Here is a 19002-nt window from a genome sequence, read left to right on the forward strand (position 1 = left end):
GTGATGTACATTGTTTAGTTTTTTCCCTTATTTTTATCGTAAAATTCTAGAAAGATTTTTCAACGTGTCATAAAATCTTAGAGCTTGATTTACAATGTTCCACATTAGTGGATGTGCCTGACATTTTGCCAATATATAGTATATATATTGACAATTGTTCATGAGCAGTGCTACAGTATATCTGATGTAGAGTCGCTATAGTAGTCAGCCTTCTTCACTCTCCATTCGAAGCTGGCTGTAAAGACATTACTGTACAAAAAAAAAGTATATTCTTACAGATTTTCGTAAAAGAGGCAGTTTGCGTTGATAACTCCCGTGACGTTTAGCTGCTCCAATGTTATCAGTTTTATAGAGTTGTTGAATCGATCACTGAACCATTTTTGCATATCAGAGTCATTGAGAAGGTTAGAATTTGACACAAAAATTGGCCATACGGACTTGAAGACAGCCAGATTGATATCATCCTACAAAACAAATAAAGCATAAGAAACATATTATTCTGTGGGTATTAATGAATTATTAATCTAAGTGGAAAACCTCTTATGGTGCAGGATCTACCAAGGCATGGCAACAAGGGATTGTCCCTCTTTAGCTATCATGAGCTGAGAGTGTTCTCCGCTCATGATGGCTAAAGAGGGACAATCCCTTGTTGCCATGCCTTGGTAGAATATTACAAAGACCTGACCTTTAGTCTGCACCCTCTTATTTGCCATTATTATGAATGTTTTCAAGGGTAGAGATTCCTATGGCAGAAGAAGTGGCTAAAGTGATTTAGAGTCCTCTTCTTACAGGCCCAATAGAAGCTTAGTAAACACTCTCTATGCTAGATATATTGTTGGGCTATGAAACCTCTAAAGGTCACAAATGCAGCAAGGAAAAAAGTGTTGAGATGCAACTGTGATGAGTGAGTGTACTCGTTGCTCAGATCTCCCCGAGCATGCTCGGGTGTCCTCCGAGTATTTTGGTGTGCTTGGAGATTTAGTTTTCAACGCTTGAATACATGTGAGGAATGCCTGTTTGTTAGGGAATTTCCACATGTATTTAGCCTGTCTACAAGTCGCAAATCATGCAGCTGAGACGACGAAAACTAAATCTCCGAGCACGCCAAAATACTCGGAGGACACACGAGCATGCTCGGGGACATCCGAGCAACAATGCTACTCGCTCATCACTAGATGCAACCTCAACATATTTATCTTCTTAGCACTTAGTTCCCAACATCTGCTTTGGTCACAAGACCTTTTACGACGTCACAAAAATGTTTCCTTAAACAATATGTGTATTTTTTTGCCAATCTTTCCATATAAATTACATGATACAAAATCATATAGCTTGTAAGAGATGGGACTATTAATGCTAACTTTTCAGATGTCTGACTGTAAATTGGAGTCATAAACCGAATCACAACATGATACTTCCTCCATTAATAACCTTCATCATATTTGGGTTCTTATTGCGAATTTCTACGAGTTTGCATTCTTACCGTTTTAATATTGAGCCGGTCTATGACTTCTCCCAACTGGCTAATGTCTGTGTAATGCGAAAGAATTATTGACCATAGAGTACTATTTGTGTTAGTGTCAGGCTGCAGATAGAAGACCAGATCCTGTGGCGTCAAAGAGTTGAGTTTCTGCAAGTAAAAATAACAGAACAGGTGTTCAACGCGAAGGTACGGATTCTGGAATTGGATTCCTATATCAGCAATAGTTTGGAAGTTTTCGGCTTTCAGTGTTCAGTGTTAGTTATAGTGCGTCCACGTTTAGCGAGGCAGTAGATAAGGAAATGTAGAGAACCCCATAGCATGATCAAATGCTATGCCAACCCATGGTGACCTGTTAGGTCCATCACCCTGCCCCAGGTCATCCCTGTGCTGTATCTGTCTACAGTTTTAGAAACAAAAATTAATTGTCTACACCTTTTAACATACTTACCGCAAGGAGCTGCTCATTTTGAAGAAGAGACACTAAGTCCTCAGGGTTTAACAGAGCTGAGGATGCCTCAAAATACTCGTCAAAGAAAAGCTGAAGGTCAGAAGATGTGTCACATAACAAGGCAGATCCTATCACGAGAATGTAAACATGAGAGTTATTGATATTTAGGAGACTGTTGCTTTTGTATCAATCATTACGTAATTTTTAATACTAGGTTTATTACAGATTTTTTCTAGCCTTTGTGCATCCTTTATAGAGCACAAAAAAGCAACATGTTTATAATACTTATATTACAGTTTACCGTAGATTTATAAAGTAAATGAACATACCTTTATGGTAATCCAACAAGTACTGATATACTGCTTTCTGTATATTAGACGCCAACAGGCCAAAGGAGGAATTGATGGATGCGATTCTGAGTGAAAGAACATAAGATGATATATTGTTGGTTTCAGAGTATTAGTTTTGTGTTTCCTGTGACTGATTTGCCCTTGTTAGGCCCTGTCCTCACCAATATAATCATATGACTTTATAGGTCACTGCCTACTAAAAGATCAACATACTCTTCTGCTGCTGTCAACATTTACATTATTTGACCGGGACTTTCCTAACTGCACTTTATGAATGAAGAGTTATGCTACTACAACTATTTTCATTAACTCATTAGTCTGATTTTATAGATTTGTGATCTATGGTCCACTTTCGGATTGCAATACTGCTGGATCTTTTCACTGGAACATACTGCTTGACAATTAGTACAGATCAGGAGATTTTCCTGTTGGACCAGTTATTGTAATCTGAACATGGACCGTATTTCATGGTTGTGTGATGCTGTCATTAGTCGCATAGTATATTTTCCCCTCACTCACATTTAAAAAAAAAACACCCTGGTTTCAGCCCAATACTCATCTATTATATTTGCAACTTACATTCCCTGGGCAGTTTCACATTTAATGTCTTTAGGGAACTGAGAGATGGTTGGCTCTGTGATTTCCAGGGAAAACATTTTGGCCATTATTTTGAAATTCTCCAGCCATTGTTGTTCGATGCTGGGACTCCAGGATTTCTCAAGAACATCCCACACAGCTGAGAAAATGGCAGACTTTGTGCTGTTCTGAAGAACCGCTGAATTTGCACACAAAGATGTCCCGGATGATGGCGAGGAGATCTGCTTAAGGAGTACACAAGGTTTTTGTTTTTTAATCTACTCTATAATTGGTATTTATACCCTATAGTGCAAGGCAATACTTACTGCACACACATAGCTTTGCAGTTGGACAATGTATTCATTTAACTGCGTCATTGACTTCAATTGCTTGATATTGGTTATTACGATTCCATTTAGAGTAATGTTTTGGATGGCGTCCACTGTTATCGTCATATCAGCAAGGTTGGTGGGTGTGATGGTTGCAATAGATTCCAGCTGGATAGAGGGATATCAATCAGTAAGTATGGGAAAAAACCTTTGGTTTATAGGATGCAGTGGGCGATAATACAGTCCAAATGTCAGTTGCATCAGCATATACAGTATGCTAAACCCTTTTCACTGCTATTATTGTGGCTCTGTTATACAGCATGCTAAACCCTTTTCACTGCTTTTATTGTGGCTCTGTTCCTCCAAGCTCTTAGGTAGAACAATTACATTTGCTGTTTATTTGCTGTGTGTGGATAGGCTTTCTTATGCCTGAACATACACAAGACACCTGTCACGATTGGGCTGGCGAGTAAACTGGGACCAGGGGCAGCTTTCATGGCCCTGACACTAGGGGGCACCCTAACTCGCCCTGTTCCCCGGGATACCTCAGATGGCGAGGATGCTGGGTACTCTGCCCTAGCCCTGTCTCCTAGCTTTAGCCCTGCATCTGTCCCCTTCCCCGTTCCCTATTGCAGGGCCCACCGTTGTAATTGTGTCCCCGGTGTCCCCTTGTTTTGTCTTGTTGTTTGGTGACCGACCGATCGTCAGGTCGCGTCATGCAGGGCTAGTCACATCGTGACAACACCTTTTCTTTAATAAAATCATTTTTTCCAATGGAAAATGGTTTGTTGCTGTATGTTGAAAATATCATACCTGAACAATAAACATTTTTGACATCGTGGATAAATATTCAGATCAATACATTTCCATTGGCTGCAGTCATAGATTTTACCAGCTAGACTGAGGCAGCAAAACCATTGTGAGGACCCTATCAAACAGTTCCAATGTCCAGAATGTATCACGTGGTGGGAAAATGAATATTGAGAGTCAGAGCCCAATGTTAGACGCTGTTTTAGCTAACTTCAGTCACTTCTGAATTTGTAGTTTTTAGTGGAGTTAAAGGGGTTATCATCTATCTACGGGAAAGGTGATCACTTATCGATTGGAGGGGTCCGACCACGGTAACCTAAACTGATCAGCAGAAAAGGGACTTTATATCTTTGTTAGGGAACTTTTTCCTCTGTTATAGCAAGGAGAGGCAGGTCGGATTCCCATTTGCTTCTTCTATATGGACTAACAGAAAAAAATGAATACAGTGATTGACAACTCCATAAGGATTGAATAGAGCAGCGACCAAGCATGCACACTGCTGCGCCATTCTATAACGGGGATAAAAGTACCTGTCTTGCAGATCGGTGCAGGTCCCATTATTGAGACGACCACCATCAGTCAATAAGTTGTCACCAATCTCATGTAACTATCACATATTTTATTATGTGACTGTCCTCACCTTTGTCAGATTTGCATTGAAAGCACTTAGGTCCTCATAACTTGATTCTGCAACAAACTTTCCAAAGTTAAGCGTAAGCCAAGTTTCTTGATTTCCAGTATCACAAGCCACACCTGCAAAAGAAAATGTTAGCAATGGTTAAAAAAAGATAATGCTAGAAATATTCCAGCTCTAACAATGCCTCCTCGGGATACCACTTATCAGTACACAATTCTTAATAAAATGCTAAACTGTAATAACATGCAATCTTATTCAAGTACAAGATTGTATCAGCAAAATCTGAGTTGTGCGGTGGTACAGATTGCACAATGTAAATGATATTCTGTCGCATCATAGCTGCAATTCTAAGTGTCTCATTTCAAGAGCTTGATTTTATTATCCCATTCTGTTAAACAGGCTTTCTCATCAGTGCCATGATTCTGTCTGGTGTCCCATCTCCAACGATCTGTTATTGATGACCTAAGGATAGGTCATCATTATTAAAATACTTGACAACACCTTTAACCACTGAGCATAGAAGCAACATAGCGTGCAGTTTACATTTACCTGTAGGGAATGATTGATGACCCATATAGTTCTTAATAAAAGAATTATAAATGTCCACTTTAGTCTCTTTTGTCAGGGCTGTAAAAACTAAGCTGAATCCTTTCATTCTGTGTTAAAAAGAAATAACATAATTACAAATATAACAAAAAATAATATAAATTTATGTGAAATAATATAACAAAAATAAACAATACCATAGTACATCAAAGTATTGTTACTTTTTAGGGCACTTTATTTTACATTTCATCTTTTCAATCCTTCAATACTCCTTGTTAGTGATGAGCGAGTATACTCGTTCCTCGGGTTTTCCGGAGCATGCTCTGGTGTCCTCCGAGTATTTTGGCATGCTCGGAGATGTAGTTTTCGTCGTCTCAGCTGCATGATTTGCGACTTGTAGACAGGCTGAATACATGAGGGAATTCCCTAACAGGCATTCCTCACATGTATTCAAGCTGTCTAGCAGTCGCAAATCATGCAGCTGAGACGACGAAAACTAAATCTCCAAGCACGCCAAAATACTCGGAGGACACCAGAGCAACGAGTATACTCGCTCTACACTACTCCTTATGCTGCTGTCTTTATGGTACTCACATGGCTTGGAAGGAAGAGCAGGGAATGCTTATAGGTAGCATTTGAAGAGTTGTTTGGTTAAAATATGGAATCAAGATGGCCATTTGCACCTCAAACAACTCTGTCCATTGTTGAGTGCTATAGGAAGAAAAGTTGGACTGAAGTTGCTGAAGCTGCACTGTCAGAAGAGTTCTTCCTATGGTTGCCACTTGATCCACAGTTAGATTTGCCTTTTTAGGGACACAAATATTTTTAAAAAGTTTTGTTAAAAGAGAGCTGCTATTGCTTGCAAAATGTTAATACAATTTGGAATATATAATACATGGTTACATTGCTTTAAAGCAAATGCCCGTTGACACATACCTTTTCTGATGAAGATGCCAATGCATTTACAAAAGCTGTAATATTTTCCAGGTTTATCTTGCTTAGATATGAAATAAGCAGTGTTTCATTAGCCAGAACCTCAGGGCTGGTTACTGAGATAGCCATGGAGGCCAAAAATACAGCACCCTACAATAAATACATTCAGTGTTCATAATCAATGACTTGTAGCATATTCTCTGTCATATAGTTATGGACTATGTCCAGAATATTCATCATTCTCTTCTTAATTGTTTTTAAACCCCTATTAAATTTCCTTTATTCTTAAAGGTGTTGTCCACCTTCTTTTAACAAATGTGTTGAGGACAGGATTTTTTTTTGTGCCTACTTAAATTAGAGGTTCTTCTCCTGCACTTGTTAGTGTAGCCTTTATCATACTGCACAAAGCTTCTGCTTCTAAATGGCCACATATGGACGGGCATGTGAAAAGACCTGTCCGTCAGCCACTTCCAATTCAAAAACACTACACATATGAAAATTATTTTCCAATTGCCTCGCTAAACGACTGCTCTTATCATTTCCTTTTTCATAAACTATAATTTTAAAAACATAAGCCCTGCCTGAACACTCTATGAGAAAAGCTGGACTAGAAAGTGCAGGAGAGAAACCTATCAACTTTATACAGTTTATTAATAAACAACGCAAAATCATGTTCTCAACATGTTTGTCTTGAAGTTGTATGTTGAATTAGAAGATTCAGTTGCGTCTATTGTTAAACAAAGCCATTGCCTGTAACTTCAACTAATATTGTGTAGTATAGATGACATACCAAAGGAAAGTCTGAGCCAATAGGATGTATCTGCTGCCTATTTAAACTCATCAACTCCTGATTAGCAACAAACGTTCTAACTGGTGTTTCTGTATTTTTAATAAATGCATCTCTGCATAGATATTGTGAAACAATAGCATATTAGTACAATAGCATGTACAATAATATGTTCTCAAAAATGCACATTCCCATTGAACGAATTATACGGTCCATGTACAGCAAAAGTTTTCATTTTTGTTCCAAAGTCCATCTGTTAATGCCATTTTCAACTATAAATCTAAAGTGAAATGTATTTATCGATTCAAGTACAGCGCCTTGCGAAATTATTCGGCCCCCTGGAACTTTACAACCTTTTCCCACATATCATGCTTCAAACATAAAGATTCCAAATGTAAATTTTTGGTGAAGAATCAAGAACAAGTGGGACACAATTGTGAAGTTGAACGAAATTTATTGGTTATTTTACATTTTTGTGGAAATTCAAAAACTGAAAAGTGGGGCGTGCAATATTATTCGGGCCCTTTAACTTAATACTTTGTTGCGCCACCTTTTGCTGCGATAACAGCTGCAAGTCGCTTGTGGTATGTCTCTATCAGTTTTGTACATCAAGAGACTGAGATTCTTGCCCATTCTTCCTTGGCAAACAGCTCGAGCTCAGTGAGGTTTGATGGAGATCGTTTGTGAACCGCAGTTTTCAGCTCTTTCCACAGATTCTCAATTGGATTCAGGTCTGGACTTTGACTTGGCCATTCTAACACCTGGAAACGTTTATTTGTGAACCATTCCATTGTAGATTTTGCTTTATGTTTGGGATCATTGTCTTGTTGGAAGACAAATCTCCGTCCCAGTCTCAGGTCTTTTGCAGACTCCAGCAGGTTTTCTTCAAGAATGGTCCTGTATTTGGCTCCATCCATCTTCCCACCAATTTTAACCATCTTCCCTGTCCCTGCTGAAGAAAAGTAGCCCCAAACCATGATGCTGCCACCACCATGTTTGACAGTGGGGATGGTGTGTTCAGGGTGATGAGCTGTGTTGCCTTTATGCCAAACATATCGTTTGGCATTGTTGCCAAAAAGTTCGATTTTGATTTCATCTGACCAGAGCACCTTCCTCCACACGTTTGGTGTGTCTCCCAGGTGGCTTGTTGCAAACATTAAATGACACTTTTTATGGATATCTTTGAGAAATGGCTTTCTTCTTGCCACTCTTCCACAAAGGCCAGATTTGTGCAGTGTACGACTGATTGTTGTCCTGTGGAGAGACTGTCCCACCTCAGCTGTAGATCTCTGCAGTTCTTCCAGAGTGATCATGGCTGCATCTCTGATCAGTCTTCTCCTTGTTTGAGATGAAAGTTTAGTGGGACGGCCGAGTCTTGGTAGATTTGCAGTGGTATGATACTCCTTCCATTTCAATATGATCGCTTGCACAGTGTTCCTTGGGATGTTTAAAGTTTTGGAAATCATTTTGTATCCAAATCCGGCTTTAAACTTCTCCACAACAGTATCACGGACCTGCCTGTTGTGTTCCTTGGTCTTCATGATGCTCTCTGTGCATCAAACAGAACCCTGAGACTATCACAGCAGGTGCATTTATATGGAGACTGGATTACACACAGGTGGATTATATTTATCATCATTAGTCATTTAGGACAACATTGGATCATTCAGAGATCCACAATGAACTTCTGAAGTGAGTTTGCTGCACTGAAAGTAAAGGGGCTGAATAATATTGCACGCCCCAATTTTCAGTTTTTGCATTTCCACAAAAATTTAAAATAACCAATAAATTTCATTCAACTTCACAATTGTGTCCCACTTGTTGTTGATTTTTCACCAAAAATTTACATTTGGTATCTTTATGTTTGAAGCATGATATGTGGGAAAAGGTTGAAAAGATCCAGGGGGCCGAATACTTTCGCAAGGCACTGTATATGATCTTTATGTGGAGGATTTGTCATCTGAGATCCCAGGTCTATTTTTTTGACCATTGAAAAGTACTGAAAAGAATAAAAATAAACATATGGTAGATAGATAGATATCTTATCTATCTATCTATCTATCTAAAAAAAGTAAAAAAAATAGGCAGCACTCAAATTAAATGTGAAAAAAAAGTGGATACTTTACTGATCCTCAAGTGGCAACGTTTCAACGGTGACCCGTCTTTATCAAGCCAAGATAAATTGTTAATTTGGCTGTTGGGACACTGCTGAATAGGTTTTGCACCAACTATTTAATTTTGGTAGTGCTGCCCTTTTTTTGATTTATCTATCTATCTATCTATCTATCTATCTATCTATCTATCTATCTATCGTCATAGAAAATATATAAAAAAAATCTTTGAAGTCACTCATATCCACTTTCACTCCATATTTCGTCCCTTTCTCATTTTCCATAACGAAACAAGAACTGGCAATCTAGATGATACACTTGGAATAGACTACTACAAGTAGGAAATTGATCCTGTCACTGAATACTTGCACGGTTCTTGCGAGAATTCTGTGCAGAGTTTTGAGGAATGAGACACAGTATTTTTAGCATTTTCTTTTATCTGGGACATTACTGTATGTGTAGCAGTTACATCCCTCCCCTTCTCTTGTCCTATCTTTTATTTGGCAATGTTAGGCTCATTTGAAGAGCCCTATTATAACTAGTAATCCAAGGACACCCCCTTTTTGCCCTCTGTGCGCAGAAATGGATTAACTCCATGGGCAAAACCAGGCACCGAATGATTGCTGAACTGTTGCAAGGTGCCCCAGAGCTAGTCCGTCAGCAGAGCCCTGATGACGGAGAAGCCAGCCCAATCGCTGATAGCACTGCTGCAGAGGTCCAACCGGTGAATGTCAGTCATGCGCGCAACAAGAGTAGTGTGGAGTCCCTCCTGCAGATGGCCTTGGTGCATCTCGATGCAGACGATCGCAAGGGATGTCTGAACCTGATTCAGCAACACTGACAGGCCCCAGCTGAGCGGGAGGAGAGACACTACCAGCTGAAGTTAGCCTGAATCCAGCTCCAGAGATTTTCCCGATCCGGCAGTGAGTCTAGCAACGCCAACTGCTTTAAACCTCTTCCCGAGCATGTTCCTGTAATGGACAAGGACTTGCACATATTTGTGTGTGGATTTAAAAAACCTGCATGCTGTGCCAGCTGCCTCAGGACCAATTTGCCTGATATTTAACCCCAGGGCTACTAGGAAAAGCTTTGGAGGTGTTTGCTTCTCTCCCTCAAGATCAAGAAGGAGACTATGAGGCCATCAAGCAGGCCCTGATAAAAAAGTACCAGCTGACTCCTGAGGTTTACCATAAAAAGTTCCGAGCCCTACAGCGTGGACCACATGACAACTATAGTGATACGGTGGATGGGCTCAGAACCAACTTTGAACAGTGGGTCCAAGGACTGTCAGACACCACCTTCGAGGACTTAAAGGATCTGATGGTAAAAGACCAATTTCTTAATTTTTGCTCAGTGGAGGTACGAAAGTTTGTGCTTGACCAGGAGCCAAAGGAGGTCGCCAAAGCGGCACAGATCACCAATGCGTATGATGCCAATCATACACCGGAGGTGTGGAAGACAGCAGTCACCCGCTGGAAAGGGTAAGCCAACAGCCACTCTAGGTGACTCTACCAGCCAGCCCTCAGGGGGGCCTGTCCCATTTTCCAGCACCTGGCCTACATATGATTCCCAGCGGTGATATACCTGTGACTGGAGTTGTCATTTTAGCCTCATTTGTCTGGAGAGGCAGATGAACTCCACACCTGAGTCCCCGGGGCCTAATGCAGACATTCTTTTTGTGGATGGGGCGGATAGGAGAGCCCATGAGAATTTGCAACCGGTTACTGCGGGCAGCACCATTACTGTTGGACTTAATGACACTGCCGCAGAACATACGCTCGTCCATCCTAAGTTTTGTTATTATTTATTATTATAGCGCCATTTATTCCATGGCGCATTACATGTGAGGAGGGGTATACATAATACATACAAGTACAGTAATCTTAAACAATACAAGTCACGACTGGTACAGGATGAGAGAGGACCCTGCCCGCGAGGGCTCACAATCTACAACGGGACGGGTGAGGGTACAGTAGGCGAGGGTAGAGCTGGTCGTGCAGCGGTTTGGTGGATCGGTGGTTACTGCAGGTTGTAGGCTTGTCGGAAGAGGTAGGTCTTCAAGTTCTTTTTAAAGATTTCCATGAGAGTCTGATATGTTGTGGTAGAGAGTTCCAGAGTAGAGGGGATGCGCCGGAGAAATCTTGTATGCGATTGTGGGAAGAGGAGATAAGAGGGGAGTACAGAAGGAGATCTTGTGAGGATTGGAGGTTTCGTGCAGGTAAGTACCGGGAGACTAGGTCACAGATGTACGGAGGACTCAGCTTGTGGATGGCTTTGTATGTCATGGTTGTTACCGGAGGAACACATTCCTGGGAAGACCCTTACTGTCACCGGGTTTGGGGCTGGTCACCCTCTGTTACCAATGGCCCTGGTTTTTATTGGATTGGGGTCCAGGGAAGTGGTGGTGTCTGACAATCTCCCCACAAATGTTAATTATTGAGAACTGACCTGGGACGGTTGGTTGCCCAATGCACCTCTGACAACCCTCCCAGATCTGATATGTCATGTGATTCAAGTGTCAATACTGTCAATGTCATGCCTAATAACAATGTGTGTTGTGGTAAGGGAGAACTCAGTCATATCATGCTGCAGGGTGATGTTGCTGAGGATCCCCTAAAAGAAGCAAGCATAAGTGCTAAGGGCGATGGGAATAGCCACAGAGACCATGAAGCAAGTGATCCTGTGCAGCTGACCAGTGTCACGATGTACGGTGTATGGCCAGTAGTAGCTGCCCCATGATTGGCACAGCTCATGAGGTAATGAGAAAGGATGGGCAGAAGCACAGGGATCATAAGGAAGGTAGTCCCATGCATCTGACCAGTGGCACGATGGATTGTGACGTGGTCAGTGGTAGTTGCCCTACAGTTAACACAGTTTCTAAGGTAACAAGGACGGCAGAGAAGGTCTTATACCCAGCCCATATGGGGATTGGGAAAGTATGTCCCACAACCGGGCAGAGTGAGAGAAATTTGTGTCTCACTGCCTGTAAGGAGGATCGGAAAAAGATACCCATAGCCTGTCAGAGGGGTGGGAAAATTGTTCCCTGAGTCAGTCAGGGTAATCGAAAAGCAGGATTTATAGTCGGTCAGGGTGTGGATAGGTGTGTCCCACAGCCTGTCAGATAAATAGGAAAATGTAATCCCTCGGGGAGACAGCCAGTCTAGGCTCTGTCACCCGTGGCCCGAGAGCCCAGAACGCAGGTAATGTCCTTCCTTCTGGACCCTCATCATCCAGTGGGATAACAAGATCACTGACTGACCCAGAACTGGACCCAGAAGGTTCCTGTGAGATAGGGGCCTTAATGCCACTTCTGGCTACCTCTAGCCAGGATTCTCAGACCTGTCGCGTGAGATGAGTAACCCCCCAGAGAAGTCTATCTTCAAAACAGGGCATTGTGGGATCCAGGAAGGGTGAGCCATAAGGTAGGCTTAAGGGGCAATCTGTAAATCAGCCCCTACGCTATCTCAAAAAGGGTGAGATGTCATAGAAAATATTTTTAAAAAATCTATCAAGTCACTCATATCCCCACTCTCTTTTTCTTCCCTCTCTCATTTGCCATAATGGAAAAAGAGCTGGCAATCTAGTTGACACTCTTGGTATAGACTACAAGTGGGAAATTGAATAGTGAACCAGATTAACATGCAAGAGCCTCTTGCAGGACAAAGGCCATGAGGATGTATATTGTGTATAGACAAATAAGCTATACAATAGATAGGTCACTTGTTAGGGTTGGCGGAACGCACCAAATGAAATATAATAATAATAATGTGCGTTCGCAACCCGGGGTCCACCGTGCAGCGATGGAACCTGCTGCTAAGCAATGGCGGAACAAAATGGCAGTTGAACACCAAAAACACACAGGTTAGATGTCACCCGGTGTGAACAGCGCAAACTCTGTTACTTCACAGAGCCGCAGCAACTATGAAAATAGAACGCTGTTCCCTGTTAAATGTCACATGACTCAGCTGATATGGTGCGAGTGAGGTCTCTAGGCTCAAGCCCTATAACGCGGGGACTCAAGTCTGACCAGACCCACAATGCGCATGGCGTCGCACTACTTGACGCTGGGCACTGACTCTGCTTCCTACCTGCACTATCAGCCTAGGCACTAGCTGGCAGGGCTGAGCAACTTATGCATACCAAGGGTAGGGGTTTCATAATGAGTCAGTGACCAGAGACAATCATACGGGCATACAACACACACCACATGGTCTATACTAGCACACGGCTGTGCGGCTGTGAGATCCTTTTAAAGATCCCAATCTCGCAGGACCTTGCTAGTGGACCAATCTGTGCTCTCTTGAAGACCTGAGCAGCTGACTGCCGACCACCAATGAGAGGTTCCCACCTCACGTGCATGCTCAGTAGGGTGAAACCTGGACTTAGTCTCAGGAGCGACTGCTCGCTGCTGTTTGCTGTTGATTGCTATAGCTGAACCTGGAGAGGCAGCAGCAATCAATCGCACAGCACGGGTTTGAGGAATACGTGACCGATGTCTCTGCTGAGGAGGATCTGCTGCGGCTGAGACTGAATGGGAGACCACAGGAGAAGACATGGCTTGGGATTCCTCCTGTGCAGAGGGAGAATCCCAGCGCCTAACAATTGAGGCAGGAGAAGTACTTTTCAGAGAGTTGAACAACAAAGTGGAGGAAACCTTTTGTCCACAGGAAATACATTGTCCACTCAAGGGAAAAATTTTACATGTACACTAGACACCTTTGCCCCCACCGCCATCTCTGCAAGGGATGTGTTCCACCTGCGAAAGAAATATGACTTCGAAAGAAAACCTAGAATATTGTAATTTCTATACATCTCTTATTAATGAAACATAAATTTAGCACCGGGGCTAACCAAGGAAAAATATATTTTCTCATAACTTTAACCCCCGCCCAAAGGCCCCAAAGCCATAGAGGCCATATAACTGTCAACCGCTATGCTAATTTTAGTCTCTCAGTAAAGATAAAATCCCTATAAAAAATGTGACATCAGTCTGAAAGTTTTGTGGTCGTCCGGTAAGGAGTTATTGCATAAGTTTGGATTTCATAAAATCATAAAACCAGCCCACAAAACCAGACCATGTGAGGTCATCATGGTAGGTTGTGTGGGTGGCACTCAGGATCTGATAAAAGATCCAGCTGAATTATGATCTGGGTTTGTGTCGAGAGATACATATCGTGTATGCAGGGACCCCGTTTATGCAACTGCCAATCGAAGTGCTTTCCTGTGACTAAACTAAATCATCTCTGTGTTCTGCGTAGCCAATTCTCTTGTTAATCCCTTTTATTTTCTGTAACTGTATATGCTGTATTGTTTTGTCCCGCTTGTAAAATCTTTTGTATATATTTCATAAACACTGCCTGTCTTTAGATTAAATTTAAAATTTAATAGTTCTGTTCCTTTTGTTCTATACACACACCTTGAAGCCATATACTACTTTTAACGGCGTGCAATCAGCCAAAAACGGATTGGTGGTGGCAGCGAGTAGTCTTGGAGTATCGTGGAGTTAGCGGTGAATGTACGGGGGTATGTACACATATTCCGTATGTTGGAATCTGTGGGTGTATATGCCATACGCTCTCTTAGTTTTACGATAATCGGCATAGTAGTGAGAACAGCTTGCGGTCTTCTCTGTTGATCGTCGAACAATCGTGTAATTGTCTGGACAATAGGGGGCAGCAGAGAGCTGTTCACTCCAAAGATCACAGCGGGTGGTACTCATGACCTTCCCGGCCTGTGATATTGTGAATTTGTGTGATTAAGAAATTACTGACACATATGTATATAAAAACCAGAAACTATGGACATTAACTTACCTCTGTAAAAGTTTTGTTGTAAAAGATAGATTCCTCTGCTGTACAGTATTTGAAAAAATAAGCAAAATTATTCTGAATCCATATTTCATAGTTAACAGCGCCACAAGCGAAATCTGTATATGAACAAAAGGGACAAACTTGCCTTGTCAAAAGATTCTAAAAATATGGCATAAAGTCAAGAGAAATACTAGACATGTATGTGTATTTTTATAGTATAATTATCCTGTGGGGAGTCTTACCTGCAGAAGTTGCTTGTTGAGTCATATATCTTTTGATAAAGTAATTATAGATGTCTCTCCCAGTGTCATCGCTTAGTGCAGAAGAATCAAGACTAAATCCTTTTACTCTGTGTCAAGAAATAAAGATGAAATTGATGTATCGGGATTTCATCAAAATATTGTTGTTTTGAAAGCCCTTTTTCTCTTTTAAATGACGATAGGTTGAGGATATTTTTGCATTTCTCTGTATATATTTGGTACTTACATAGCTTGATAAGAACTGCAGGAAATGCTTGTTGGCAGGAGCTCAAGTAAAGTTGCATTGAAATATTGGATCAAGAGTGTTAAGCGGATCTCAAACAAATCCTGCCATTGCTCAGTGGTATAACTAGAGAAGCTAGACTGAAGTTGCTGAAGCTCCACAGCCAGGAGAGTTTCTTTTACATTGTCTACCAGCTCCTGAGACAGATTTGCCTATGGAAATAAAATACGTTTTACTAACATCTCGAAAAAACATTTGGAATCTAACTGGTACCCTACTAGTAAACTTTGGCGTGAATGATAAATTAGCCTCGAACTGCAAAAGTTATGATCATCTTTAAGTTCAAAGACATCAGATTGAGGATCAGCATTGCCTACCTTTTCTGCTGCAGATGTCAGAGCAGTCAAAAAGATGGTGACATTTTCTAACTCCACCTTACTTAGATATGAAATGAGCAAGGTTTCATTCTGAAGAACATCTGTCCTGGTCACAAGGCCAGCCAACTCATTTGGTGTGAGAGCAATCTGGAAAAAACATAGTCTTGGTTAAAAAAAAGCATTCCTGGCATTCTTAAAAACTAAGTTTCCACATTCCAGATCCTTTACATAAAAATATCAATATATTTCTACTTTAGATACAGTTGAACATGGTACTTTGTGATGAACTACTGAAGAGCTAAAGCATTCTTTGAGCCATGATATTCTTTAAAAATAACCGTGCACCTCTAAACTTATGGTGTTGTATTTGTTTCCTCCATACAGCAATGTCTAACTTGAGGTAAATATACTTAAATAGAGTAATAATTTATAAAACTGCAAAAACACTAGTTGGCTCTAATTCTACGTTTTGTTGCCCTTTTGACTATGGCACTTACTGCAGTTAGTGTATAAATTGGAACCATGAAAGTAACCATTTGAATAAAGGCTATAGCCTTATTGCTTGTTAACCTATTTGGATATCCACCTACCTGTGTAAGGTTTTTGTTGTAAATTATCAATTCCTCTGTTGTGGCATACTTGAAAAAATAGTCAAAATTAATCTGAATCCAGGTTTCGTAGTCTACAGCGCCACAAGCAATATCTATGAAAAAGAATCAGAAAAATCCACGATTTGTTAAAAGTTTATGTACAGCAGGAAATAAAGAAACATATTTACAGAAATTGTGAGTTTTCAAAGCTTAGCTATTATTCTGGAGTCTTACCTGCAGAAGTTGCTTGTTGAGTCATATATCTTTTGATAAAGGAATTGTAGATGTCTCTCCCAGTGTCATCACTTAGCTCTGAAGATTCAAGACTAAATACTTTTACTCTGTGTCAAGAAATAAAGATGAAAATGATGTATCAGGATTTCATCATAATATTGTTTTGAAAGTTCTTTTTCTCTTAAATGATAGGTTGAGGATGTTTTTGCATTTCTCCATATTTATATGGTACTTACATAGCTTGATAAGAACTGCAGGAAATGCTTGTTGGCAGGAGCTCAAGTAAAGTTGCGTTGAAATATTGGATCAAGAGTGTTAAGCGGATCTCAAACAAATCCTTCCATTGCAAAGTGGTATAACTAGAGAGGCTGGACTGAAGTTGCTGAAGCTCCACAGCCAGGAGAGTTTCTTTTACATTGTCTACCAGCTCCTGAGACAGATTTGCCTATGGAAATAAAATAGTTTTTACTAACATCTCGAAAAAACAGCTGTAATCTAACTGGTACTCTACTAGTAAACTTTGGCGTGAATGATAAATTAGCCTCGAACTGCAAATGTTATGATCATCTTTAAGTTCAAAGACATCAGTTTGAGGATCAGAATTGCTTACGTTTTCTGCTGCAGATGTCAGAGCAGTCAAAAAGATGGTGACATTTTCTATCTCCACCTTACTTAGATATGAAATGAGCAAGGTTTCATTCTGAAGAACATCTGTCCTGGTCACAAGGCCAGCCAACTCATTTGGTGTGAGAGCAATCTGTAAAAAACATAATTTTTGTCAAAAAGCAGCCCTGGCATTCTTAAAAAATAGCCTCCACGTAAAAGATCACATACAGAAAAATATCAATAGATTTATTTTTGGAGACACAGTTAAACATGGTATTTGTTGATGGACTGTTGAACAGCTTAGGCATTCTTTGTCCTTGGTCCATGAAATTTCTATTAAAATTACTTTGTATTTCCAAACTCATGGCATTGAATTCAATGGCTACATTTGAAAGTATACATGGGGAGGTAAAATTAGTGAAACGCAATGAAAACCTTCAAATTCTAAAGAAAAACAATATTAACCCTAAATTCTAGATTCTGTTGCTTTTCTGACATTGAAACCTACAGGAAAAACAAAATATGGATATGAAACGCTAAAGTAAGCATTTAAAAAAATAACGACCATAGCCTTAATTTATGGTTTATCTAAACTTATTTGGAGTCTACCTACCTGTGTAAGATTTTTGTTGTAAATGATCAGATCTTCTGTTGTGGCATATTTGAAGAAATAGTCAAAATTACTCTTAATCCAGGTGTCATAGTCAACAGTGCCACAAGCAATATCTGTAAATGAAGAATGGGAAGAATGATGCCTTGTCCGAAGTTCATAAAGATACGGCATAAAATGAAGGAAAGCAATATTTATAGAAAATCTGTTTATTTTCATAGCTTATCAATCTCAGCAGGGGCATCCATACCTCCAGAAGTTGCTTGTTGCGTCATATATCTTTTGATAAAGAAATTGTAGATATCTCTGCCGGTGTCCTCGTCCAGGTTGGAAGAAGCAAGGCTGAATCCCTTTACTCTGTGTCAGGAATAAACATAAATATTATATATCAAGATTTCATCATGTATAGGTATCTTGAAAGTTTTTTGTATTTTATAAAAGAAGAGGTTGTAGGTGTCATTTAGTTTCTGTGTATTTGTTGGGACTTACATGGCTTGATAGGAATTGCAGGAAATGCTTGTTGGCAGAAGCTCAAGTAAGGTTGCATTGAAATATTGGACTAAGAGAGTTATGTGGATCTCAAACAAAGCCTGCCATTGCTCAGTGGTATAACTAGAGAAGCTGGACTGAAGTTGCTGAAGCTCCACAGTCAGGAGAGTTTCTTTTACATTGTCTACCAGCTCCAGAGACAGATTTGCCTACGGAAACAAAAGAAGGTTTTACTAAATCTTTAGTTAAACAGGTCCAACCTAGCTGGCACTCTACTATTAGTCTTTGGTGTGACTGTTAAATTATTCTCAAACTGAAAATATTGTGATCATCTTGAATTTCACAACCCTCAGTTTAAGGATCTTAGTTGCTTACCTTTTCTGCTGCGGATGTCAGAGCTGTCAAGAAGACGGTGACATTTTCTAATTCCACCTTACTTAAATATGAAATGAGCAAGGTTTCGTTCTGGAGAACATCTGTCTTGGTCACAAGTTCAGCCACAACATTTGGTGTGAGAGCGTTCTGAAAAACGCATACTCTTGGTTAAAAAAAAGCAGTACTGGCATTCTTAAAATCTAAGTTTCCACATTCCAGATCCTTTACATAAAAATATCAATATATTTCTACTTTAGATACAGTTGAACATGGTACTTTGTGATGAACTACTGAAGAGCTAAAGCATTCTTTGAGCCATGATATTCTTTAAAAATAACCGTGCACCTCTAAACTTATGGTGTTGTATTTGTTTCCTCCATACAACAATGTCTAACTTGAGGTAAATTTTCCTAAATTC

The 19002-nt window shown here is 40.3% G+C and overlaps 1 protein-coding gene across 1 annotated transcript in view; it reads right to left on the reverse strand.

Moving 5' to 3' along the window:
- LOC141069245 (uncharacterized) overlaps positions 1 to 18541 on the reverse strand; it is a 39407-nt gene extending 20866 nt beyond the window's left edge. The window contains exons 1-22 of the mRNA XM_073558699.1: positions 18524 to 18541; positions 18210 to 18418; positions 17971 to 18077; positions 17724 to 17836; positions 17115 to 17261; positions 16741 to 16949; positions 16505 to 16611; positions 16271 to 16383; positions 15681 to 15827; positions 15307 to 15515; positions 15063 to 15169; positions 14824 to 14936; positions 6116 to 6262; positions 5774 to 5982; positions 5183 to 5289; positions 4637 to 4749; positions 3184 to 3354; positions 2861 to 3099; positions 2261 to 2346; positions 1932 to 2059; positions 1484 to 1630; positions 277 to 464 (exon numbers count right to left, since the gene is read on the reverse strand). Of these exons, the coding sequence (XP_073414800.1) occupies positions 277 to 464; positions 1484 to 1630; positions 1932 to 2059; positions 2261 to 2346; positions 2861 to 3099; positions 3184 to 3354; positions 4637 to 4749; positions 5183 to 5289; positions 5774 to 5982; positions 6116 to 6262; positions 14824 to 14936; positions 15063 to 15169; positions 15307 to 15515; positions 15681 to 15827; positions 16271 to 16383; positions 16505 to 16611; positions 16741 to 16949; positions 17115 to 17261; positions 17724 to 17836; positions 17971 to 18077; positions 18210 to 18418; positions 18524 to 18541 (3134 nt within the window). The remainder of the gene's footprint in view (positions 1 to 276; positions 465 to 1483; positions 1631 to 1931; positions 2060 to 2260; positions 2347 to 2860; positions 3100 to 3183; positions 3355 to 4636; positions 4750 to 5182; positions 5290 to 5773; positions 5983 to 6115; positions 6263 to 14823; positions 14937 to 15062; positions 15170 to 15306; positions 15516 to 15680; positions 15828 to 16270; positions 16384 to 16504; positions 16612 to 16740; positions 16950 to 17114; positions 17262 to 17723; positions 17837 to 17970; positions 18078 to 18209; positions 18419 to 18523) is intronic.
- Between the last annotated feature and the right edge of the window lie 461 nt (positions 18542 to 19002).

Source organism: Dendrobates tinctorius, unplaced genomic scaffold (genome assembly GCF_039654945.1).
Source record: "Dendrobates tinctorius isolate UK_male_01 unplaced genomic scaffold, ASM3965494v1 ptg000257l, whole genome shotgun sequence".
Classification (NCBI taxonomy): Eukaryota; Metazoa; Chordata; class Amphibia; order Anura; family Dendrobatidae; genus Dendrobates; species Dendrobates tinctorius.